The following is a 25,702-nucleotide window of genomic DNA, read 5'->3' as shown; positions in this document are numbered from 1 at the left end:
AAGTCAATTTCTTATAGAGATAAGATGGGAACCCGGAGTGGGCAGGCTCACCAAGGAGGTGGCATTTGGGTAGATCTTGAAGGATCTGTAGAGTTTGAATTGGAGACAGATTAGAGGTGAGAAAACACACTGAGGTGTGGAAACCCACAGGTTCTTCAGGGAATAAGTGGATGGGAGTGGAGCGTGGAGGGCTGGTAAACAGATCGCGAAGGAGATTTTGAAACGAGGAACGCGGCCAGAGCGTTGTCACATCAGGAGTTTATTCCACAAGTAGAGATGGGCCCTGTGGCTTTCCCTCTAGTCACTCGTTTTACAGAGAAGGGGACTGAGGTTGTGAGGGTGTGGCTGGCGTTTGACTTTGTCCCACTCCCTCCTACCTTCTGGGCTCCATCTACTCGGTGCTCACGTGTAACAGGCTTGGGGGACCTGCCTTCCCCGTGGGGGCCCAGACCTAGGGAATCTGGCTGAGTCTGGCTGCCCAGTGGGTCTGGGCGCAAAGCATGTGGAGAAATTGAGAAGCTCGAAGCAGAACAGCTAATCCTTGATGTCCATCGGGTGGGTTTTGTGTGCTTAATAAGTAAAGATAACATGTGCATTTTACACTTTACTAAAACGCATGACCTCATCTGACTTTCCTTTTCCCTCCGTCCCAGCTGGTGAGTTGGGGACTCACTGACCCTTGGGAGAAGGGGAAGGGAGCAGCTGGGAGGCGAGGGGCGCACCTTGTTGAATTCATGGGGTCTTTCCTGGGGACCTTCGGTTTTGTGATGAGGAAGTGGAGTGGCTGGAGGACATCAGCGTGGCAAATGGAACGCCTTCAGGAATGACGCAAGGGGAAGGTGGCTGTGGCTGAGGGTGAGGAACAGCTGCCAGGAAGGAAGACTGAATATGAGTTTCCTGGCAGTGATGGACGGAGCAGAGATGGGCCTGAGGCCACTGACAGGGAGCTTTAGGAATGAGAAGCCTGTGCCCACATTGCTTATTTTTTTCTTTCCTTAGTTTTTTTTTTTTTAATTATCATCTGTAGCTCATTGAATTTCGTTCATCAGTTATTTGAAATAAATCAAATGTACTTGGGAAGTACTGGCCAGTAGATGTTAGAGTGTTAGCCTGTACAAAACCTTCTCTCTGGGAAATGCTGGAAAGAGAGCCTTCGTGTCACAAAAGCCGTTAACACACTGTGAGGCGCCTTGGAGAGAGGTCACTCAGGCCAGGGAGGGCAGGCATGCCTGACACCAGCTGCTAGGACTGCTTTGGAGTGAGGCCACTCATCCTTGAAGGTCAAAGAGCAGATGACAACTGAGAGTAATTGATGAACCAGGGACTATAGGAAGAGTCATTTTAAATAAGGCCTTTGGGGCTGTGCGCAGTGGCTCTTGCCTGTAATCCCAGCACTTTGAGAGGTCGAGATGGGTGGATCACTTGAGGCCAGGAGTTCAAGACCAGGCTAGGCAACATAGCAAAACCCCGTCTTTACTAAAAATACAGAAAATTAGCTGGGCATGGTGGCACACGCCCAGCTACTCAGGAGGCTAAGGCACGAGAATCGCTTAAACCCAGGAGGTGGAGGTTGCAGTGAGCCGAGATCACACCACTGCACTCCAGCCTGGGTGACAAAGGGAGACCCTGTCCCCCCAATCCCCCCCCCCAGAAAAAAAGCCTTTGGAAGACAGTTAAAGAATTTAGGAACACGGCTGGGCGCGGTGGCTCACATCTGTAATCCCAGCACTTAGGGAGGCTGAGGCGGGCAGATCACGAGGTCAGGAGATCGAGACCATCCTGGCTAACATGGGTGAAACCCCATCTCTACTAAAAATACAAAAAAAATTAGCCAGGCGTGGTGGCGGGCGCCTGTAGTCCCAGCTACTTGGGAGGCTGAGGCCGGAGAATGGCGTGAACCCAGGAGGCGGAGCTTGCAGTGAGCTGAGATCGCGCCACTGCACTCCAGTCTGGGCGACAAAGCAAGACTCTGTCTCAAAAAAAAAAAAAAAAGGAATTTAGGAACACAAGCAGATAGTGCGTGGGCCTGATCACTGGTCCTACACCAAGCATTTTGACTTTTTAGTTGTTCACTGCAGCCCTCAAAAGCTGCCCGTGCATCCCTGAGCCCCAGCCAATCCTGAAGCAACAAAGAAACAAAAGTCATTTTTTGTTGTTTTTTAAAAAGTTTTTAAAGTCAGCTGAATTGAGGTCTACTCTGCATACAATAAAATTCACCAGTTTTTGTTTTTGGTTTTTGAAACAGTTTCACTCTTGTCATCCAGGCTGGAGTGCAATGGCGTGATCTTGGCTCACCGCAATGTCTGCTTCCCGGGTTCAAGCGATTCTCGTGTGTCAGCCTCCCGAGTAGCTGGGATTACAGGCACCCGCCACCACACCTGGCTAATTTTTGTATTTTTAGTAGAGTCAGATTCACCATGTTGGCCAGGCTGGTCTCCAACTCCTGACCTCAGGTGATCTGCCCGCCTTGGCTTCCCAAAATGCTGGGATTACAGGCATGAACCACCGTGCCCGGCCAAAATTCACCAGTTTTAAGTGTGCAGTTTAGTGTGTTTTGCGAAATCCTGTAAGCACCCTACAGTTGTAACATAGCAGAGTGCCATCACGCAGAACTCCCCTCTTCAGTTGGTTCCTCCATTCCTGCCTCCTGGCATCTCTGTGCTGCTTTCTGTCCCTACAGTTTTTGCCTTTCTTAGAATTCCGTATAAATGGAATGATAGGATATGTAACCTTTTGTGTGTGATTGCTTTTGCTTGACCTAGTGCCCTGGAGATTACAATGTTGCATATATCCTTAAACCACTCCTTTGCATTGCTGAATAATGTTCTGTTATATGGATACAGAGTAAGTTCCCCCTTACCTGCATTTTACTCTGCAAGGTTTCAGTTACCTGAAGTCAACCCAGGTCCGAAAATAGTACATACAACGAGATATTTTGAGAAAGAGACCACATTCACGTAACTTTTGTTGCAGTATATTGTTGGCTGGGTACGGTGGCTCATGTCTGTAATCCCAGCACTTTGGGAGGCCGAGGTGGGTGGATCACAAGGTCGGGAGTTCGAGACCAGCCTGGCCAATATAGTGAAACCCCGTCTCTATTAAAAATACAAAAATTAGCCGGGTGTGGTGGTGCGTTCCTGTAGTCCCAGTTACTCGGGAGGCTGAGGCAGGAGAATTGCTTGAAGCCGGGAGGCAGAGGTTGCAGTGAGCAGAGATCGTACCACTGCACTCCAGCCTGGGCAACAGAGGGAGACTCTGCCTCCAAAAAAAAAAAAATATATATATATATACATATATATATATATTTTTTTTTTTTTGGAGGCAGAGTCTCCCTCTGTTGCCCAGGCTGGAGTGCAGTGGCATCATCCCAGCTCACTGCAACCTCTGCCTCCCAGGTTCAAGCAATTCTCCTGCCTCAGCCTCCCGAGTAGCTGGGATTACAGGCGTGTGCCACTACCCCCAGCTAATTTTTGTATTTTTTTTTTTTTTTTTTTTTTTTTAGTAGAGACGGGGTTTTACCATGTTGGCCAGGCTGGTCTCGAACTTCTGACCTCAAGTGATCTGCCCACCTCAGCCTCCCAAAGTGCTGGGATTACAGGTTTCAGCCACCGTCCCTGGCCTATAAACTAAACTTTATCATAGGTATGTATGTATAGAAAAAAAAAACAGTATATATAGGATTTGGTACCATCTGGTTTCAGGCATCCACTGGGAGTCTTGGAATGTATTCCCTGAAGATAAGGGGTACTACTTGTTATCAGTTCACCAGTGATGGGCATTTGGGTTCTTTCCAGTTTTTGGCTATTATGGATAAAGCTTCCATGAACATTTGACTACAGGTCTTTGTGTAGGTAGACACGTTTTATATTTTGACTTCGGGAAATACCTGGGAGTGCGATTGCCATGTTGTGTGCTAAATGTATGTTTAACTTTATAAAATTCTGCCATCCTATTTTCCAAAGTGGCTGCATCATTTTTCATTTCCACTAACCACGTATGAGAGTTCCAGTTCCTTCACTTCCTCATCAGTGCTTGCCATTATCAGCCATTTTACTGGGTGTGTAATGGAATCTTATTGTGGTTTAATTTACATTTCCCTGGTAACTAATGAAACCAGAATCTTGGCCATTGTATATCTTCTTTGATGTATGTGTCTATACTTGTACCATGTAAGTTGGTTTTTAGATCATAAAATGCATCATGAGAGTAGAGATTCTCATGAGTATTGAGTGTCTCTTACCTGAAGGGCTGTTGAGGAGAAATGGACTATTTAAGTAACAATAATCTGAAACAAGATTCTGAAAGATGTGCTCTGTGGAATAATATTGCACATATTCCTAGAAGCTGGGATAAATCATTCACACAGAAAAAACTGGAAGGATCTAGCAATTTACTTAAATTCTCCTATGGAATTTTAAAAAGATGGCCTCATATCGCCTTGTTACTATGTAATGATTGATTTGATGTAAATGCACACTGCAGCTTAATGAAGTAGCCTCTCTGGTTCTGTGTGTCCTTGCCGTGGATTCGGCAGATGGTGTCGTCAGAGATTATGGAGTTCAAGCCACCTAGCTTTACAGAGGTGAAGGGAGGTGCCTGAGTTGATGAAGGGAGTCGGGGGCAGAGCTGATGCCAGCACCGTGTGGTGCTCCGGAGGTTCTTCAGGGGTCTGCTTGACCTGTATTGCTTTTATCTTTAAAATTTCCAACAGTTGTTAAAAAGTTTTCTGAAAAGATTTATACTCTAATGTTTGCATCTCATAGCAGGGAGGTGATCTCACCAAGACACTTTGAAGTCTTGGTAAACATTGGGCTGGGGGCACAAGATCATCTGATTTATTTGTATGCCTATTGGTAGGTAGCATGCTAGGCATTGAGGGACTTAAGAACTGGGGTTTATAAGCAGGTTATAAACTACAGTTGCTCCAGTGAGCTGGCTTTGTAGCTTCGTTGTTTTTAATGCCCTGTTTTGATGAAGGAACCTATGTAGATGTAAAGTCATAGAATGACCAGTGCATCACTATAGTTTCCCTAGTCATTGACATATTTGCGGGTTCAGACATTCATAGAAATGGCAGGAGAAAAACTATTCTAGGGTCTCCTGCAAAAAAAGAAGCAAGTAATTCTGGCAGCCCAATTAATTCATTTAATGAATATTTATTGAGTGCCAACCATGTGCCAGCTCTGGGGTGATGAAGATAAAAAATTAGCATGTCAGTGGGCGCCAGGGTGTTAAAAGTCGGAATTTAGCACGAGGGTGTATATGCGTGTGCTGCCTTCAGTTAAATGTCAGGCAAAGCAGCAGTGTCAACCGTACACAAAGAAATTAGCGTTTAACGTGCTGTGCCATGATAATGCTGTCCATGGGCTGAGCAGTCAATCTATGTTTCAGATGCTTCTTGTCTAACATGTCTGAGATGAGGACTGCAAGGAGGTATTAGATGTTGTTAGTGGTAGAGAGTTGAAACACATTTCTTACTATTCCAAAGCTTTTGGATTTTGTTTTTAAAAAAGAATGTGGCCATCTGTTTCTATTTACATGTGCAAATCAGAATTGTCTCTGTCTTGTGTAACTGGAAGAGTATTGAAATGAAAATGCAGGCCACTAGCATCCAACTGCCAATTTCAAATGAATGAAAACAGCCTCAGTGTTCTCATTGATTCCGTTTTGGGGATGTGATGGTATGCATTTGAGCAATTTGTATTCCAGCAAGAGACCTTTTTAATCCATTTCCTCTGTGTGACAGAGGAGTTGGGTTTTAAAAAAGCACTGACCGAGAGTCAGCATGACTGTCTCTTAGCTGCTTGTCCTGTCCATTCTCAGTCCTTGTTCCTCTCCATCCTCATCCTCCTGCTGCAGCCAAGGGCTGGGAAGGGCCAGCATAGCTGATGGACTCGTTCCAAGTCCTTGGCTGGAGTGCCTCCTGCCTGCTAACAGCCTGTCACTTTCTTCAGGATGTGCCTATGTTACCTGCTTCAGGGTGTCTTTCCCTAACAGCCTGTCACAGGGCGTTTGGTAGAAACCAAAGAGCAGCAGAGGATGGTTTCATTCATTCAGTGTTCATGGAGCATTTACATGTGTCGGGCATTCCACTGGTGCTGGAGATTCAGAGATCAGGAGGCACGGGCCCCCATCCTGAAGGAGTGACAGTTTGTCCTTGTTCCTTAGGGTTCAGCTAATGAAAAGCCTCAATTGCCTTGGGAAATTTTAAGTCTGAAAGCAGGGACTGTTTTATAGTAGTCTCAAACAGTGGTAGGAAGGATGTACCTACTTAGTAAGCATTATGGAATGACCATAGGTGCTTAAAACTTTTCCCTGCAAAATTAAAATAGCTTTATTTTCTTGGTTTATTGTTTCTTAACTTTTTAACAGGAGATTACCTTGAACAAACTAATGAACCAGTACATGATGTCGGAAAGAACAGGCTAGGAGAATGTGAAAGTGTGGTTGTTTTGTTTTGTTTTTGAGACAGGGTTTCTCTCTGTCACTCAGGCTGGAGTGCAGTGGCACAATATCCGTTCACAGCAACCTCCGTCTCCCAGGTTCAAGCGATTCTCCTGCCTCAGCCTCCCGAGTAGCTGGGAGTACAGACTTACGCCACCACACCCGGCTAATTTTTTTGTATTTTTGGTAGAGATGGGATTTCACCACGTTGGCCAGGCTGATCTTGAACTCCTCCTGACCTCAAGTGATCCACCCGCCTCGGCCTCCCAAAGTGCTGGGATTACAGATGTGAGCCACGGTGCCTGGCCTGAAAGTGGTTTTTAAGCAAAAAAAGAGAATGCAAAGGTGACATCTTGGTTTATCCTTACCTATGTGGCCTTGGAAAAATACCTTTGTGAGTGTTACTTTCTATGTTGTTGCAATAATATTGCCTGTGTTACCCACTGCCCAGGTTGGAGAGTCATGTGCCATAATCTGTGTGAAAGCACTTTTAGAGGTGCTATGCAGTTGGAAGCCTGTTATTACTGCTACCCCCACAACCAGTGCTGGTATCATCACATTTGTACCCTGACTTTTGGGTAGGATATACTGATATACACATTTCATTTATTTCCATCTACTTTGAGAAATCTAAGCCAGGGAAATGCAGTGGAATTCTTCATTAAAAATTACTTTTGGCCAGGTGTGGGGGCTCACGCCTGGTTGGGTGACAGAGCGATACTTCGTTTCAAAAAAAAGAATTTTTTTTCTATGATTACCAGCTATTTATTTGTAAAGTTGAAATAAATGCTATTCACAGTATTGATAGTAATCAGTAGTTTTTTTTATTTTTATTTTTTGTTTTTTCTGAGACTTTTGGTCAGGAGTCTTACTTTCCTTTAAAAAATTAATCCATTACCTCACATATGTTTGAATGTAATTGTAAGATTTCCTTCTTGGAACGATAACTAAAATGCAAGCTATTTTAAAGGTGGTACTTTCATAGAATTTTGTATCTAGAAGCTCAGAGGAGAAGTGGCTCATCTAAGGCCCCAATCCGAGTAGGTGACAGTCTCCATGGTGCCCCTGCCGCCACACTCATCTTCTCATTTTGCACAACGCATGATTTTCAGTCCCTACGACAAATGCAAACCTTCCTGGGTCCTGGGGCGGTGTGGCTTGAGCAGGCGAAACCCCGGGAAGTTGCTGAGTCTCTTGTGGCTGTTGCAACTTCTTTAGGTCTCTTGAGGAACAGTAAATATTCCACAGATCAGCTTCGGAGCAGACAGCATTCTGGCTGAGAAACAGACGATCTTCACTTTTACTTACTTATGTCTCTCTCTTTCTCTCCCCTTCACTTCTGAAACTAAACATAGCAGCATTACATGCAGTCTTTGCTTTTAGGACTCAGCATTTTGGAGTGTGTAGGTCCATGCTCCTGATTACAGACTGGGGTCTGCAGCCCTCCAGTGATACTCCTGGGGTTGCAGCCAGTTTCGCGGGGCCAGACCGGGACCCTGGGCCTGCTCTTCGGCCTTTTCTCTGTGGTGTCTGCAGGCCTGACTGTCCCCTTAGCAGGGAAGGGAATTGCTCTGGGCGGTGGTCCAGCCCGTGGGACGGAGGTTCAGCCTCTTCCCCTTACTTGCTGCTGCCCAGGGAGCCCTTCCCCTCGCTTCCCCTCTTGTTCTGTTAGCTGGGGTTTCAAATTTTCTTTTCTTTGGATGGAAAACAAACAAAGAAAGTAAAACTAATAGGCTGAAGCCCTTCCTTGGGGAGAAACATTCATCCCTCAACGCTGAAAATAAATGGCCCTTGCTGACCTTAGCAGCACAGCCAAGGGCCATCCCTGCCTGTTGCTGTACTTCCTGTCCCTTCCGCGCCATCCTGCAGTGGCAGGGACCCTGCCCTTCCTTGCCTCTGCCCCTGCTTCCTGTGCCCTGCTCTCCTGCCAGGCTGCCCAGGCTGGGGTGCTGCTCTCTCCAGGCTCCCACCCCTCAGCCTGGCTTGTACCTCTCAAGTCCTCCTCTTGTACTCCTGCTCCCTGGTAGGTGGATGCTGTCAGAGGGCACAGTTTTCAGCCCAAAACCTTAAGGAACAAAAATGAACAGCACCATCTGCGTCTCTTTGGCCCTTGCCTCTGTCTCCACCTTGCTCCTTGGGGCTCTCCGGCCCCCTGCCCCGAGGCTGGACCTCTGTTGGGAGTGTGGCACCAGTGGGCGGACTGCTTTCCATTGAGGGCAGCAGAACCCAGCCTTGTGTGTGTGTTTTAGCGCAGAGATCTTCAGATGAACTCATCTGAGGCCGACAGGCAAAGTAGCCCTGCACATTTAGGGCCAGGGATGGGGGCCGATGCTAAATGTCCCCCATGCCTTCTCAGCTCCCTTGCACCCTGTTGAGCCCCTGGAGGGTCCTGCATAGTCCTTGGGCTAAGTGGAGCAGAGTATGGAACCCAGGTCTAAAATTGGGAATGGCTGTCCAGTGTCTGCCCATCGCCTCCTCCCCTACCTGGGAAACTCTGTGGTTGAGGAACCCCACTTACAAGGCCCCAGGCAGGCTGGCCTCTCCCCCAGAATCAGGCACCAATCCGATGGCCTGATGGCTCTGCTATGGAGGTGGGAGGGGAAGGGTCCACCACCAACCTGGGGACTCTCCAACTGTCAAGGCAACAATCACTGTATTGAGTAGGTATTACTGCCCGCATTTTAAGGATATGAACACTGAGGCCCAGGTGATCAAGTAATGCGTGTGTGGAGATGTGGGAATGAAAGCTCATGGTCTTCATCTGTAGCAGTGACTCCCGCAATAAGCCTGGGTCATGAGGATGAAGCAGAATCCAGAATCTGCTGCCGGGGACAGGAAGGATGCCTGGCTGGCCCCTGTGCACCTTCAGGCCCTCCCCCAGCTCATTCCTCCTCTCCCATCACCTCACTGCTTGGATTGTAGAAAAATGAAAGGTTCATACCTAGAGATGACCAATTTTGGGGTAGGAGCTGCAGGTGGAGTGGGGCCCATGACCTCTGTGTGGGAGAAGCTGGAGAGGGCCACGGGGCTGGCCAGGCTCTAAAAGGCACGTGGCCTTGTTTGCATCGTCACACTCCTTTTTTAGAAAACAATCTCTGCTGCATACAGAGGTTGGCTTTGTGCAGGGCCCCAGCAAGCCTGGTGGTTCCTTCCTGCCTTTCTTCTCCCTTCTCCATTCTGGGTTTTTCTCCTCCCTGCTTCCCATTCTACCATAGGGGAATGGGGTCAAGTCTTTTGGGTGGGAAACAGGAACTGAGAAGTGGAAGATGGAGCAATGAAAGACTAAAGATAGCAGGGTTTTAATTTTCCCTCTGAAAAGCCCAGGAAGAGCCCCGGATTCTGTAACCTGGACACATGCAAATGATGACCCTGCCCCTACTCTATCTGCTTCTCCGCCACCCTGGCCCTTCAGAAGATTCTGAAAGAAGGAATTGGTTACCCAGGGTGGTCATGGGGGTTGTGCTTGTGCCCCTGGTGAACTTTAGATTCTTGTGCCCCTGGTGAACTTTAAATGCTAGTGTGCTGGGAGCCGTATGACAGCCCCTTGGGGTGGCAGGAGCCAGCATGGGTGGAGGAGAGCCGCTGGCACAGCTTTCTTGGTGAAGGGGTGGACAGCACTCTTGGTGTGGAAGTAGCAGCCCCCTTGCCTGTAGCTGGGCTGGGGTTAGTGGAACAGGGTTTAGAGAAAGCAGGGGTAATGCCCAAATGTTAGAGAAAGCCAGCACTTCTGGCTCTGGAAGTGAGGCTGTTGGGAAGTGGGAGTGGGAGCACAGCCTGGAAGCTGGCTTCTGTCCTCCCTCCATTGGCTGGAGCTCTCCCAGCCTTTCATCGGTTCAAAGTCAAACATGATTTTGGGCAAGTCACTTAAACTCTTTGAGTCAGTTTCTTCTCCTTTAAGCTGGGGAAAGAGGTGGTGATTTCACAAGTGGTTGTAAATATTGCAGTAAAGATAATGGAAGTAAAAGTGCTCTGTGGAGTGTAAATTGCTGTATGGTAGTTGGAGTTGGGCCCTAGGTGTGATTTTAGAGTACACACCTACTGCTGCCTTGGTAACTTACAAGTATTTCTCTCAAATGCTAGTGAGCTGAGCTGAGTGGCACAGTAGGCCTCTCTTTCCCTGGGAGCACTTTGGGAGCTTTGGAGGTTGTCCAGGGCTGCCCCCAACCTTTAACTGTGTGGCTGAGTGTAGGGGGAGGGGGCAGATTTCCGCCTGGCTGGACTGCCACATGCAGGGGAGAGGCCCCGCTGGCGGTGTCCCACGTGGGAGAGGGGCAGACCTGGGGTTACCTCAGTCAGGGTAGGCGAGGAGGGGATGGGTGGACACCCCGGTGGCCACTCCTACTCACCCCTGCACTTAAGACCTGGGGTTTCATGCCCTGCTTCTGTAATAAACCTCAGTGTTCAAGAGAGAGGCCAGTTGGAGCAGAGCACCTCACCCCACCATTTGCCATGTGCCCCTCCCCGTGGGGAGTCAGAGAGAAACACACGAGCACACCAGGAAAAGTTTTGAAAAACAATGTTTTTAGAGACAGAGTGTTGCTACCTTGCCCAGGCTGGACTCAAACTCCTGGGCTCAAGCGATCCTCCTGCCTCAGCCTCCTCAGTAGCTAGGAATTATAGGCACCTGCCATCATGCCTGGATGAAGTTTTGAAAAATTTAAATGTTGATGGAAAAAAAATGTATTAGTGGAAATGAAAGGCTGGTATGAGCTGTAAAGTCTTTTTGTTCTTAGAGATTTTTTCTCATTCTAAACATTATCAGACCTGAAAAGTATTTGTCGTAATGATTGAGATGGTCCTGGGGTAACAGCGTCTTCTTAACGGCCACTTTAATTGGCATAGTTTACACCTAGCCTCTCTCTGAGAACCGGAGGACACTGGTAATCACTATTAGATATTGAGTGCCGACTGTATGGCAGACACATAAGCATTGGTGATCTTCTGTGAGGCAGGTATTGTTATTCCCAATTTATAGATGAAGAAACAGAAGTCAGTGAGATGGAGTCCGTTTTTGGAGGTCACGTGGCTAGTAATTGGAGCCTGGTTTAGAAGCAAGTCAGTCTCATTCCAGAATCCAGAACCAGTGATTTGTAACTGATGCACTTGTCTCCAAAGGGATCCAGCACTGGGTTTTCTCATTTTTAATGCATCCATTTCCTTAAAGCTTCTGTTCACAATCACAAGCTGTACTTTTTAAAGGAACACAGCACACAAATGTGACCACTAGTGGACAGCAGTGGGGGCTCAGTTGGATGGCAGAGCCTGGCATGCCGACTGGGGCAGAAGCCCCAGCACACGGTGTGATGATGGCGTCTCCAGGCTGACCGCCGTGGCCTCAGGAATCAAAGTCCTCGGTCTCTTTCACGCGGGGTTCAAAAAGAAAACTCGGCTATCTCACGTCTCCTCTCCCCTGTTTGACTAAAGTGAAGTTCATGTGGCTTGAGCCTCGTTTCCTGGGGAAATCAGCCTGGCTTAGGATTCCATTGTCTTCTGGGACTGGGAAGATGTGGAAGGCTGACCTCACGCCCAGCTGAAGGTCGCCTTCCCAGACTCTGAGCTCAGCTGCCTTCTGCATCTCCAAGGCTGGAGGGCCTGGCCCAGGCGGTGGCTGCATGCTGGCTTTCCACTGTCTCGGTGTCCCCGCTGCCCGTCAGTAATGTGCCCAGCACCTTCTGGTGTCATGTCCCCTCTGGTTTGTGATTCTTCTCCTGAGCTAGCCCATTTTCTACCTTGGGTCTGCTTTCCTGCCATTCCCAGGGTCCACAGCTCAGTAATGTGGGTGTCAGGGGACCCCAGGCCAGGCCCCCTTGTGCCACTGTGGCTCTCCCTAGAGCAGGGCACCAGGATGGCTGGGGGACTCTGCCCAGAGCTGCCCCGTGCTGCTGTGTTTCTGCTGCTGCTGTGCAGTGGTGATCTTGCCAAAATGTGGCTTTTCCTTTCTCACTCCCCCAGAGCTCCCAGAGACTTTTCTTCCCCCTAAATAAAAGTCAGGATGTGAAGCCTTTTGACAGAATTGGAGTTCGCTGTCATCTGTTTCCGTTTCTCTAAGATAGGGATCCTGGCGAAGCCCATGAAAGCCATGGGGCGCTCCTACCGAAGCCTCCGAGGCACAGACCTCCCGGGAGTGCCTCCGGGCGCTGCTTCCTTAAACTTCAGGAGGCTGCAGCCTCTCCTTGTTCGTGCGTCGTTTTTTCATAGTGTGTGTGGGTTTAGAGCTACGTGGGTTCTTTTCTCACTTACCTGTTCCTACCGCATGACACCGTCCACTTCAGGCACAGTCGGCGGCCGTCTGGAGGTTATCAGCTGAGGGCACAGTTTGCCTGGTTCTTCTACAATAGATTAGGCATTTTTTTTTCCATTTTTTTCCCTTTTAAAAGTACTGCTGGAAGGCCAGGTGCAGTGTCTCACACCTGTAATCCCAGCACTTTAGGAGGCCAAGGCAGGCAGATCAGTTGAGGTCAGGAGTTCAAGACCAGCCTGGCCAACCTGAGGAAACTTCATCTTTACTAAAAATACAAAAATTAACCAGGTATGGTGGTGTGCATCTGTAGTCCCAGCTACTCAGGAGGCTGAGGTGGGAGGATCACTTGAGCCTTAGAGAGAGAGGTCGCAGTGAGCCAAGATCACACCACTGCACTCCAGCCTGGGCAGTGAGTGAGACCCTGTCTCAAAAAAAAAAAAAAAAATAATAATAATAATAATAACTAAACACAAGCACTGCTGGAACTTCTTTGCAGAAACAACTTGTGGGGGAAGGAGGGAGGCATATTTTAGTGTTTGGCCTTGGGAAAAGGTTTTGCTTCCGCGGGCATGTCTTCCAGAGACTGGGGGGGCCCGTGCTGGCGTCACCACTGTCCCCTTCCCCATCAGGAACCTTCCTTCCTTGGATGGTATTTCCAGTGTGTCCGGGCCTCTGCTGTTCTCATTATGAGTCCCCAGCTCTGACAGCCACTGTGGCCGATGCACAGGGCGTTGGAGACAGTGATTCAGCCCAGCAGGCTGCATTCATGTGCTCCTCCTCTGTACACCCAGAGCTGTCTTCTCGCTCATCATTTATTAATCTTTCCCATGCAAGTCATACGTGAATATATCCTTGTGGTAAAGTTTTCAGGTAATAGCAAAAACTCAGTCTCCTGTCACCGTCTTCTCTCCTCGTCTAGGTGCACTCTGTGACTGAGTCCTTTGCCTCTTCCAGAGTTTTTTTCTCCCTGTGCACCATTGGCCCTCTGCACCTGTGGGTTTTGCATCCTCGTGTTCAGTCACATAGGGTCTAAAGGGGAAAATATTCAAGAAAAAAAATCCAATAAAAACTAATACAACAATTTAAAAAATACAAATTTTGGCCAGACACAGTGCCTTATGCCTCTAATCCTAGCACTTTGGGAGGCTGAGACAGAAGGATCAGTTGAGCCCAGGAGTTTGAGACCAGCCTGGGCAACATAGGGAGACGTCTCTACAAAAAATTTGAAAATTAGCCGGGTGTGGTGGCATGTGCCTGTGCTCCCATCTACCCAGGAGGCTGAGGCAAGAGAATCACTTGAGCCTGGGAGGTGGGGGCTGCAGTGAGCTGTGATCACACCACTGCACTCCAGCCTGGGGGACAGAGTGAGAGACAGAGTGAGATCCTATCTCAAAAAAATAAATAAATAATGAAAAATACAATTTTTTTAAAATACAGTGTAACAACTGTTTACATAGCATTTACGTTGCATTAGATATAAGTAATCTAGAGATGATTTAAAGCATGTGGGAGGATGTGTGTAAGTTACATGCAAATATGACAACATTCTACGTTACGGAATGGAGCATCCTTGGATTTTGGAATTCAAGGGAATCCTGGAATTAATCCCCCATGGAGACCGAGGGACTACAGTTTTGAGTATTTTTGTTTTCTTTATTGTTTAATCTGTCCCTTTGACACATGTTTGTGCTCAGAGTTAAAGCACTCCTCAATACCCTGCTTGATGGGAGGAGAAGAGAAAAAGGTAACAAAGTGTAGGATATTGAAGTACTTTTCATTTTCTTTAATTAGAAAAAATTACCAAATAATGTATTCATGTGAATGATAGTTTAAAAGTGGGGAAACAAAAAATTCCTCCAACTTTTCCTAAGACAACAACGATTATTTTCTTTCTGTATCTTTATATAAACAGAGTTTAAGTGTTTGATATATCACTTGTCTATCCTCTTTTATAACAGTTTTTTTCTTTGCTTTTGCAATGTGTGCGTGTGTGTGTGTGCGTGTGTGTGTGTGTGTGTGTGTGTAATGGATTTTATAAACAAGCTTGTGATTTTCATTTATTTATTTATTTTTTTGAGACAGAGTTTCACTCTTGTTGTCCAAGCTGGAGTACAATGGCGTGATCTTGGCTTACTGCAAGCTCCACCTCCCCGGTTCAAGTGATTCTCCTGCCTTAGCCTCCCGAGTAGCTGGGATTACAGGCACATGCCACCACGCCCAGCTGATTTTTTGTATTTTTAGTAGAAACAGGGTTTCACCATGTTAGCCAGGCTGGTCTCGAACTCCTGACCTCAAGTGATCCGCACCCCCCCACCCCCCGCAGCCTTGGCCTCCCAAAGTGTTGGGATTACAGGTGTGAGCCACCACGCCCAGCCCATAAGCTTGTAATTTTCTATTTCTGAAATTGGAATTTTTATAAAAACGATTGCCTTTTTATCTTTTTTTTGGACACACAGGGTCTCACTCTGTTGCCTAGGCTAGAGTTCAGTGGCACGATCATAGCTCACTGCAGCCTCGACTTCCCAGCCTCAGGTGATCCTCCTGCTTCAGCCTCACCAGTAACTGGGACCACAGGCACCTACCACCACACCTGGCTAATTTTTGTACTTTTTGTAGAGATGGGGTCTCACTGTGTTGCCTAGGCCTGTCTCAAATGCTTAGGCTCAAGTGGTCTGCCCACCTCAGCCTTCCAAAGTGTTGGGGTTACAGGCATGAGCCACCATGCCAGGTGCTTTTTCATCTTCTGCAGAGCTGCCTTACTTGTGTTTTGTCCTCAGTGCTGTTCCTATGCGGATGGTGGGCGGCTGCATGTACACAGGCCAGCTTCCCTCACTTCTGGGGGGCCTGCAGGTCTGGGTGCACCTTGTTACCCAGGCTAGCCTTCCTCTGCAGAGGTGTGAACTCTGCCACCACCCGGTTCTAGTCAAGATGGGAATGGAATCTCAGAAAGGAAGCCATCTAGGAGAAAAATGAAAGAAGTGTTTCTTTTCTGTTTGCCTGCCCTCAAAATTGCTACTTTAGGAGTTCAGAAAAAGTTATTTGTAAGACTGGATGAAGTAGTTGAGTAAGATTGCCCAAAACCACCTCCCAGAGTAACTGGGAAGCGCCTGATGCTGGGGAGAAAAGCCTGAGGCCTGAGCTGGCCGACCTGCATTCAGTTTCCTCTGTCTCTAGCTTCTCTCTGATGGTTTAGAAATGGGACTAAGGGATTCCTAAGTCCCTTTTGCTTCCTGTGGTCAACCAACATGCTAGGCTAATAAATTACTCCTGAAGTTCACTTTCATTTTGGCAACATTTTCTGGTTCTTTTGCCAACTCTAATTTCTTTTCTTTAAAAGACGCTTTAACTTTACTTGTCTTCTTAATAATATATCTTATATATACACACACGTAGCATTAAAATTTTTTTTCAATGAGGTCTTTTTTAAAAATTCAACTTTTATTTTAGATCGGGGAGGGGTACATGTGTAGGTTTGCTACATGGGATATATTGCATGATGCTGAGTTTTGGGGCATGATTGATCCCATCACCGAGGTACTGAGCATAGTACCCAACAGTTAGTTTTTCAGCCCGTCTCCACATCTCTCCCCTCTCTAGTAGTCCTCAGTTTCTATTGTTTGCTTCTTTATGTCGTGAGTACTCAACATTTAGCTCCCACTTATAAGTGAGAACATGCAGTGTTTGTTTTTTTTGTTCCTGTGTTAATTTGCTTAGGATTATGGCCTGCAGCTGCATCCGTGTTGCTGCAAAGGACATGATTTGGTTCTTTTTTATGGCTGCAGCATATTCCATGGTGTATATGTACCACATTTTCTTTATCCAGTCCACCGTTGATGGGTACCTAGGTTGATTCCATGTCTTTGCTATTGATACAAATGGCATTTAAAGAATGATTATGAAGGCCATGGGCAGTTTCTCATGCCTGTAATCCCAGCACTTTGGGAGGTCGAGGTGGGTGGATCACTTGAGGCTGGGAGTTCGAGACCAACCTGTCCAACATGGTGAAACCCCCGTCTCTACTAAAAATACAAAAATTAGCTGGGCGTAGTAGTGCAGACCTGTAGTTCCAGCTACTCGGAGGCTGAGGCACGAGAATCGCTTGAACCCAAGAGGCAGAGGTTGCAGTGAGTTGAGAATGCACCACTGTACTCCAGCCTGAGCAACAGAGCAAGACTCTGTCTCAAAAAACAAAAAGAATGATTATGAAGCTTGATTTTGGCCAGCACTCCAAGTGCGCCCCCACAGGCCTGTCCCATCGTAACGCCCTCAGAGGCTGCACCTGCACTGACTGCGACCCTCAGCTTGCCTCAGTTTGTAGTTTGCCAACAAGGTGTACATCCCTAAACATAAAACAATTTAGTTTTGCCTATTTTTGAACTTTTTATACTGCATGTATTCTTTTGCTCAACATTTTTGTCAAATTCACTTGTGTTCTAGGGTAAGTTTGTTCTCTTCCGTTGCTGTGTAGCATTCTGTTGTATGAATGTCCATCATCAGTTTATTCATTTTACCATCGACATTTCGGTTTATCCAGTTGGGGGCTGTTTTGAGGAGTGTTAGGACAGCCTGTCCATGTCTTCTGTTGCGGATGTATATTTACTCTGAGTAATTTTAATTTTTTAAGATAATACCAAAACACACCCTTCTTATTTGTCCTTAGGCACACACTTTCCTCAGCTGTGACTTAGCTCAGACGTCTATTTGATCCTAATTCTTAGCGACACCTGCTATTCTTCAGGCCTGGCTTTATTCCCAGAAGGAGGGGGGTTCGTTATTGCTCTGGCTTTAAACAGAGCCCACAGGCCACAGTGCAAGTCTATGCTTCCCAAAAGGCTTCTGGAAATATTTGACACTGTCATTAATGCTCCCTGTTACTTTCTGAAGAGTCGAACGTGTGGTGAGACAAAGCTGCCATCTGAATGTCTGTCTGACTCTTCTTGGCAAAGCCACCCTTGGGGCACAGACCTGGGTGTGTTTTGTTTTGTGTTTTGTCTACTGTCTTTCAGAAATGTCCCTTCCTCTCAGGCTGGCCTTTCGTCTGTGGAACGAGGGGAGAGGAGATAGGACAGGAGAGCGGAGCGTACCGGGGCTGCCTGAGTGCTGCAGGCCTCTGCTCTCCCCAGGGCAGCATCTTTGGGTTCCAAGAAGGAAGCCAGCCTCTTCCCACCCCTGCTGGTTCGCATTGAGAACTCAGGGTGCTGGGAACAAACCAGTGCTGTGTTGCCTGCAGTGTGGGCTCCCTGTCAGGGCTGGGAGGAGCGGGGTGCAGGGGCCGCTGGTGCTGTGAGAGAGGCATTTTGCATGGATCCTTGAGGCCAGGGGTCAGCAAACCTTTTCTGTGAGGGGCCAGATATAGTAAATATTTTAGGTTTGGTGGGCCTCAAGGCCGTATGTAGGTACTTACATAAGAGAGGTGATAAATATCTACAAATTTTTTATTAATGAAATTCAAAATATAAAAATAATAATGGAGTACAATTTTTTGGTAATGCAGGTCTCCTAAGGGGAAGAGAGGAATTATTTTGGGGGGGCATAACATTTATCTTAATTAATTGGGATTCAGTTGGTCTTTCCTGTCACCCTGTCCTTGCGTTCATTGGAAATGTTTGTCTGGAAACACCCTTAGCTCACAGTTGGATAAAAGCTGGCCCGCAGGCCGCGTGTGCCCACCCTGAGCCAGGTCGTCTCCTCAGATAGTGGGCTTGGCCCGCACCATTCAGCCTGTGGTGACACAGGATGGAGGCCCCGTAGGGTTCTGTGGGGACCAAGAAGAGGTAGAGGACCCCCCACATGGAGGATGGTGGCCATGGAGTGATGTTGATGCTGAGCTCATGGGGGAACCATGGCCAGGGCCTCCGGGTGGCACCTCCTTCATGTGGTACAGTGGGGCCCATAAATGGAGGAAGAGAAGCGTGGGGTTGGGGACATTCAGAGGCCACTGTGCTGCGTGGGTGGCTGTAGCTCTTGCAGAAGGTAGCAAGTCCCGAGGAACTGAATTTGAAATTTGAATGAATCTTGATTGAAACGTTCCTCTGTGGCTACCCTGTTAGACAGCACAGGTGTGGAAAATGAGTGAACAGCTTTGTGGTGGTCTCTCCTGTGGTGGACTTCCCTTACCCGCACTGGGCACCGTCCCCACTGTCCCCACACACTGTCCCTGTCCCCTGTTCTGGCTCCAGCTCAGCTGAGCAGCAGAGATTGGAAGAGGCCCCTCGGTAACTTGAGAGGAACCTATAGAAGAGTTTGGAAACTCCAAACAGATGCTTTTAAAGTGGTTTGAAGCAGTGGTTTTCCTCAGAAATATTTGGGACACATCCCCACCTCTGGTTTTTGTGATAAATTCACTCTGTAAAACTTGTTTGACAAACCGAAGGTCAGCTTCCACCTGGCCCCTGAGAATTAATGAGGTCTGGCCCAGCCGGCAGCTGCAGTGCAGGCCCCGCTCCTGCCTTGGGGTCTCTTCGGTTCTTGCCTTTGTTCGTGGTTTTTACACATAAGTTCCCATGAAAGTTGCTTTTCCCCCGCTCTGAGCTGGAGTGGAGTTTTCGTTTGGGGAGCATGGTAGTTGAGTGCCTGGGTCTGGTTAGAATTCTCATCCTGATGGGTAGACATCTTTGCTTCCTGGAGACTCAAGCTTTGTTATTTTTTGTTGCTCTATGATTTCAGTATTTTTTTTTAAATTTTTAATTATTGTGAGTACATGGTATATATTTTTATGGGGTACATGAGATATTTTGATACAGGCATGCAGTGCATAATAATCACATTAGGGTAAATGGAGCTTCCATCACCTCAAAGCATTTAGCCTTCTTTTGTGTTACATCTCAATTATACTCTTTCACTTATTTTTAAATGTACAATAAATTATTGTTGACCTTTGTCACCTTGTTTCTATCAAATACTAGATCTTATTCATTCTATCCACCTATATTTTTGTACCCATTTACCATCCCCACTCCCACCCCAACCACCCTTCCCAGCCTCTGGTAACCGTCGTTCTACTGTCAGTCTCCATAAGTTCAGTTGTTTTCATTTCTTTTTATGGCTCTTTTCAGTTTATTGCATGAAAGAGTTACACTAGTCCAAGTTAAAAGCGGACCCCAAATGGTTACATTATACAAGCTGTGAGGTTTTTAAACTTGTGACAAGGGACAGAAGGGAAATGCTACTCATTGCAAGGAAATCCTCACTTAAGCTACAGTGAGCCACAAGCATTTAAACCCCATGAACCTTCAGCTGATCGTTCTTAGCCAGTCCAAGCTCTACGAGGAACTGGCATAATATATGTTCTTGCGATGGTCACCCTGTAGCTGAATTACTTCTCCATATTCTGGATGCTCAATTACAGTACCATTGCAGGCAAACTTCTTCTTAAACGCCTTCACTGGTTTATTTTTGGTATAATCATCAGCGATTCCTTGGACAGTAGTAAGGGCCTTCCCGCCGTTTCTCTTTTGAATTCTTATATGGATATAATCCTCAGTGCCAGCAGGAAGCAGGTCATCACCCATACTTGCATCAGCAAAGTAGCTGAAAGAGTGGAGGTTCTGGATAGTGGACATACAATCCGATTTCTTTTTCTTGGTGGAAACGGTCTGCGGAAGGCGGCGGGCAGGGGGTACGGAAAGTAGGGAAGCGAGGGGACCCAAGGGGGAGGCTGCTGAGTCCTCGGCAGTGGCTCAGTGACTGGGGTGATTTTAATTTTTTTTTTTAGCTCCCACAAATAAGTGAAAACATGGAGTGTTTGTCTTTCTGTATGTGGCTTATTTCCCTTAACATAATAACCTCTATTTCCATCCACGTTATTGCAGGTGACAGGATCTCATTCTTTTTTTTATGGCTGAATAGTACTCCATTGTGTATATGTACCACATTTTCTTTATTCATTCATCTGTTAATGGACACTTAGATAGCTTCCAAATCTTGGCCATTGTGAACAGTGCTGCAGTAAACACAGGAGAGCAGGTATCTCTTTAGTATACTGATTTCCTTTCTTTTGGGTATGTACACAGCAGTGGAATTGCTGGATCATGTCATAGCTCTATTTTTAGTTTTTTGAGGAACCTCCATACTGTTCTCCATAGTGGTTGTACTAATTTACATTCCCACCAATAGTGTACGGGGATTCCCTTTTCTGCACATCTCCACAAGCATTTGTTACTGCCTGCCTTTTGCATATAAACCATTTTAACTGGGGTGAGATTATATCGTTGTAGTTTTGATTTGCATTTCTCGGATGATCAATGATGTTGAACACCTTTTTGTATGCTTGTTTGCCATTTGTATGTCTTCTTTGGAGATATTTCTGTTTAGATCTTTTGCCCATTTTAAAATTGGATCATTAGATTTTTTCCTATAGAGTTGTTTGAGCTTCTTACATATTTTGGTTATTAATTCCTTGTCAGATGGATAGTTTGCAAATATTTTCTCCCATTTTGTGGGTTGTCTCTTCACTTTGTTGATTGTTTCCTTTGCTGTGCAGAAGCTTTTTAACTTGATATGATCCCATTTATCCATTTTTGCTTTGGTTGCCTGTGCTTGTGGGGCATTACTCAAGAAGTCTTTGCCCAGACCAGTGTCCTGCAGTTTCTCCATTTCTTATAGGAGTTTCATAGTTTGAGGTCATAGATTTAAGTCTTTAATACATTTTGGTTTGATTTTTGTGTATGGTGAAAGATAGAGGTCTAGTTTTATTCTTCTGAACATGGATATCCAGTCTTCCCAGCACAATTTATTGAAAAAATTGCCCTTTCCCCAGTGTATGTTCTTGGCACATTTGTAAAAAATGAATTCACTGTAAATGTATGGATTTATTTCTGGGTTCTCTATTCCATTCGTCTATGTGTCTGTTTTTATGCTAGTACCATACTGTTTTGGCTACTATAGCTCTATAGTATAATTTGAGGTCAGGTAATGTGATTCCTCCAGTTTTGTTCTTTTGGCTTAGGATAGCTTTGGCTATTCTGGGTCTTGTGGTTCTATATAAATCTTAGGGTTATTTTTTCTATTTCTGTGAAGAACAGCATTGGCATTTTGATAGAGATTGCATTGAATCTGTAAATTGTTCTGGGTAGTATGGCCATTTTAACAATATTGATTCTTCCAATCCATGAATATGGAATATCTTTTCATTTTTTTGGTGTTCTCTTCAATTTCTTACATCATCGTTTTATAGTTTTCACTGTAGAGATCCTTCACTTCTTTGGTTGATTCCTAGGTATTTAATTTTATTTGTAGTTATTGTAAATGGGATTGTTTTCTTGATTGCTTTTTCAGATTGTTTGCTGTTGGCATATAGAAACGCTACTAATTTTTGTATGTTGATTTTGTATCCTGCAACTTTACTGAATTTATTTATCAGTGTAACCACCCAATGGGTTCACCTTGCCCACTGCTGCCTAGACCAAGCTGATATATCAAGACAGGGAAATTGCAGTAGAGAAAGAGTAATTCATGCAGAGCGAGCTGTGCAGGAGACTGCAATTTTATTATTGTTAGAATCAGTATCCTGGAGAATTCGGGGATCAGAGTTTTTAAGGATAATTTGGTGGGTCAGGGCCAGTGAGTTGGGAGTGCTGATTGGTTGGGTCGGAGATGAACTCATAGGGAGTCAAAACTGTGCTTTTGTTTCGAGTCGGTTCCTGGGTGGGGGCCACAGGACCAGATGAGCCAGTTTATCGATCTGGGTGGTGTCAGCTGATCCACTGAATACAGGGTCTGCAAAATATCTCAAGCGCTGATCTTGTGTTTTACAATAGTGATGTTATGCAACCTCCAGCTGCATGACTCCTAAACCATAATTTCTAAACTTGTGGCTAATTTATTAGTCCTGCAAAGGCTGTCTAGTCTCCAGGCAGGAAGAGGGGTTAATTTTGGGAAAGGGCCATTGTCATCTTTGTTTCAAAGCTAAACTATAAATTCCTCCCAAAGTTAGTTCAGCCTAGGCCCAGGAATGAGCAAGGACAGCTTGGAGGTTAGAAACAGGATGGAGTCAGTTACGTCAGATCTCTTTCACTGTAATAATTATCTCAGTTATAACTTTTGCAAAGGTAGTTTAAGCAGTTCTGGTAGATTTTATGGTGGCATCTTTAGGTTTTTCCTAATATAAGATCACATCATCTGCAAACAAGGCTAATTCAACTTCATCCTTTCCAATTTGGAGGCCCTTTATTTCTTTCTCTTGTCTAATCTCTAGCTAGGACTTCCAGTGCTGTTTTTATATATAGTTGGCATAAGACTGTTTCTAGCACTCAATGTTTTTTGTTTTTTTTTGAGACAGAGTCTCATTTTGTCACCCAAGCTGGAGTACAGTGGTGTGATCTCCGCTCACTGCAACCTTTGTCCCCCAAGTTCAAGCGATTCTCCTGCCTCAGCCTCCTGAGTAGCTGGGATTATGGGCATGCACCACCGTGCCCACCTAATTTTTGTATTTTTAGTAGAGCCGGAGTTTTACCATGTTGTCCAGGCTGGTCTGGAACTTCTGACTTCAAGTAATCCGGCCACCTCGGCCTCCCAAAGTGCTGGGATTACAGGCATGAGCCACCACATCTGGCCTAACACTCAGTCTTAAACAATCATTCTAGCTTCTCGTCCTGACCAAGTTTAATTTTAATTGTCTATAAATATGCACCATAATGAAGGGTGTGTTTCTGATTAGGGAGGTAATTGCTTTTCCCACTTGCAATTTTAATTAAAAATTACCTCTTCCCCTACCTCACCTTTATTTCTAATCTGTTTAACAGATTGTAGAAAAGCAAGTTTATGCACTTGTCCCTGAGTTCAGGAAGCACTACATCCTCTTTGGTAACAAAGGTAGAAGATTCCATATGGTGACCTATTTTTTCAAGAGTTTTTATGCAGTAAATGATCAGGGAGGGGTGTGTCCCATGACATAATATGGGAGGAAATTTGTCAGAGTTCAACTGTGTTATTAAGGTATGTTGTCTGTGAGCAGCCTTTTACATTGAAGTTTACCACCGCTTCCAGTCTCATGTTTTGTTTGTTTGTCTTTTTTTTTTTTTTTTTTTTTTTTTAAAGAGACAGGGTCTGTCTGTCACCCAGGCTAGAGGGCAGTGGCACATCCATGGTTCACTGCAGCCTCCAACTTCTGAATTTAAGTGATCCTCCCTCCTCAGCCTGGGATTACAGGTGCATGTTCCCATGCCCGGCTAACTTTTATTTTTATTTTTTTAGAGACAGTGTGTCACTGTTGCCAGGCTGGTGTCAAGCTCCTGGCCTCAAACATTCTTCCCACCTTGGCCTCCCAAAGCGCTGGTATTGTAGTAGGTGTGAGCTACCGCATCCAGCCTAGTCCTTGTGTTCTTAGCACGGTTGACCCAAACTTCTGTAGACACAAGATCACTCTATCATCTATGGGAGTATCAGAGGCAGGAGAGCTGAAATCTGGTTGAGAGAGGCAGCACAGATCTCCCTGGCTGGCTTTTCCAGAACGGCTACTGCCCAGCTTTAGCCCCAAATGGCTTTTGAACCATGGATTCCAGCCAGTTCCTCCTTCTTTGCATAGCCTCTTCCTGAATGCACTTGCTGCCTGCCCTGATCCATTACCCTCCCTGTGGCCTGAGTGACCTTCAAGCACAGCTCTCCCCTTTCCCCTCTGGGAAGCACTGTTGCCTGGCACTTGAGCCCCTGCGTTTTGGGCTCATCGTCCTTTCCTGAGCTGCTTCTTGAGTCCTGTTCTGTGGCAAGCTCTCTGGTAGGCACTGAGGATACAGTGAACAAATATCAGTGACTGACCTTAGAGGAAAGCATTAAAAAACCTAAAAAGAGGTGGTACGATTAATTTTGTTGATATTTTCTATAACCTAAGATGTCCACAATATTGTTTTAACGTGGCACTTAGCCACATTTCAAGTGCTCGGTAGGTACGTGCTGGTAGCTGCTGTAGTGGACAGCTGTGGCCTAGAGGCAGAGCTGGACAAGTTAAAAAAGCAGTTCTGTGCACGTAGTAAGTCCTGGGCTCCTGTTTTCATCGTTAATTTGTGTTTCTCTAGGTGATTATCTTTTGTAAGATTGTGAATTCCAAGAAGGCACAGGCATTGCCTTGTTCTGTTTTCCTCACCATTGTGTCAGTGATACCTTGCAGGTAGAAGGTGCTCACGCCATTTTATCCGATGAAATGCTAAGCGCAGGGTGTTATGGGAAAAGCTGAGATGAGTACCTGTCACCCTGTCGTGGAGGTGGGGAGGCATCAGAGGCCTTCTCAGGAGGAGTAGACCCCTCTGAACCAACGAGTCGGGTCAAGGAGGATATTCTCAGGAGAGAGAAGTGTGTGCACGTGCTGGGAAGACAGCAGGTGGAGGGGCAGCCACAGGTAGCTCGTTATGATGGAAGTTTGGGGTACACGTGAAAGTGGGGGAGAAGATCAGGATTGACGCTGGAGAAGCAGGCGGAGCTCAGATGATCAGGTTTTTAAAGCTTGCTTAAGATGTTATTCTGAGAACACCAGGAAGCCTTATAGTGCCTGGGCTGGGACCTGCCCCTCAAGCCTTCCTGTGTCGTCTTTTTTTTTTTTGAGACAGAGTCTCACTCTGTTGCCCAGGCTGGAGTGCCGTGGCACGATCTTGGCTCACTGCAACCTCCACCTCCCAGGTTCAAGCGATTCTTTTGCCTCAGTCTCCTGAGTAGCTGGGATTACAGGCACCCACCACCACGCCCGGCTAATTTTTATATTTTTATTAGAGACAGGTTTCACCATGTTGGCTAGGCTGGTCTCGAACTCCTGACCTCAAGTGATCCGCCCGCCTCGACCTCTCAAAGTGTTGGGATTACAGGCGTGAGCCACCGCGCATGGCCTCTTCTTTATTCGTGAGGTGTTTTCTCCCTTTACACTTCCTGCCCATGGAAGGTGCTTAGTAAGAATGGTGGCTGACTTCTAATGCTTTCAGAGAGCCTGACAGGCTGGCATTGGTGTCTTCCACTGTCTGTAGGGAGGCTTAGAAAGAGGAGCAGCTGTTATTAATATTGTGAGTGTGGATCAGATCCTGCTGTAGCCAACGG

At 46.3% G+C, this 25,702-nt stretch overlaps 2 protein-coding genes across 6 annotated transcripts in view; one reads left to right on the top strand and one right to left on the bottom strand.

Moving 5' to 3' along the window:
• Window positions 1–25,702, top strand: part of ASAP2 (ArfGAP with SH3 domain, ankyrin repeat and PH domain 2) — a 199,553-nt gene that overhangs the window by 44,345 nt on the left and 129,506 nt on the right. The window lies entirely within an intron of this gene.
• Window positions 19,718–20,317, bottom strand: LOC129468382 (eukaryotic translation initiation factor 1-like). The gene has a single exon (XM_055253867.2). It carries the CDS (start codon window positions 20,245–20,247, stop codon window positions 19,948–19,950), a length of 300 nt encoding a protein of 99 aa, XP_055109842.1. The 5' UTR covers window positions 20,248–20,317; the 3' UTR covers window positions 19,718–19,947.

Source organism: Symphalangus syndactylus, chromosome 18, assembly GCF_028878055.3.
Source record: "Symphalangus syndactylus isolate Jambi chromosome 18, NHGRI_mSymSyn1-v2.1_pri, whole genome shotgun sequence".
NCBI lineage: Eukaryota > Metazoa > Chordata > Mammalia > Primates > Hylobatidae > Symphalangus > Symphalangus syndactylus.
The sequence above is the reverse complement of the archived record's forward strand: the minus strand, read 5'-3'. Positions and strand labels throughout refer to the sequence as shown.

Coding starts and splice junctions, on each gene's coding strand:
- LOC129468382 (XM_055253867.2), bottom strand. CDS start 20,247: ATGTCCACTATCCAGAACCTCCACTCTTTCAGCTACTTTGCTGATGCA.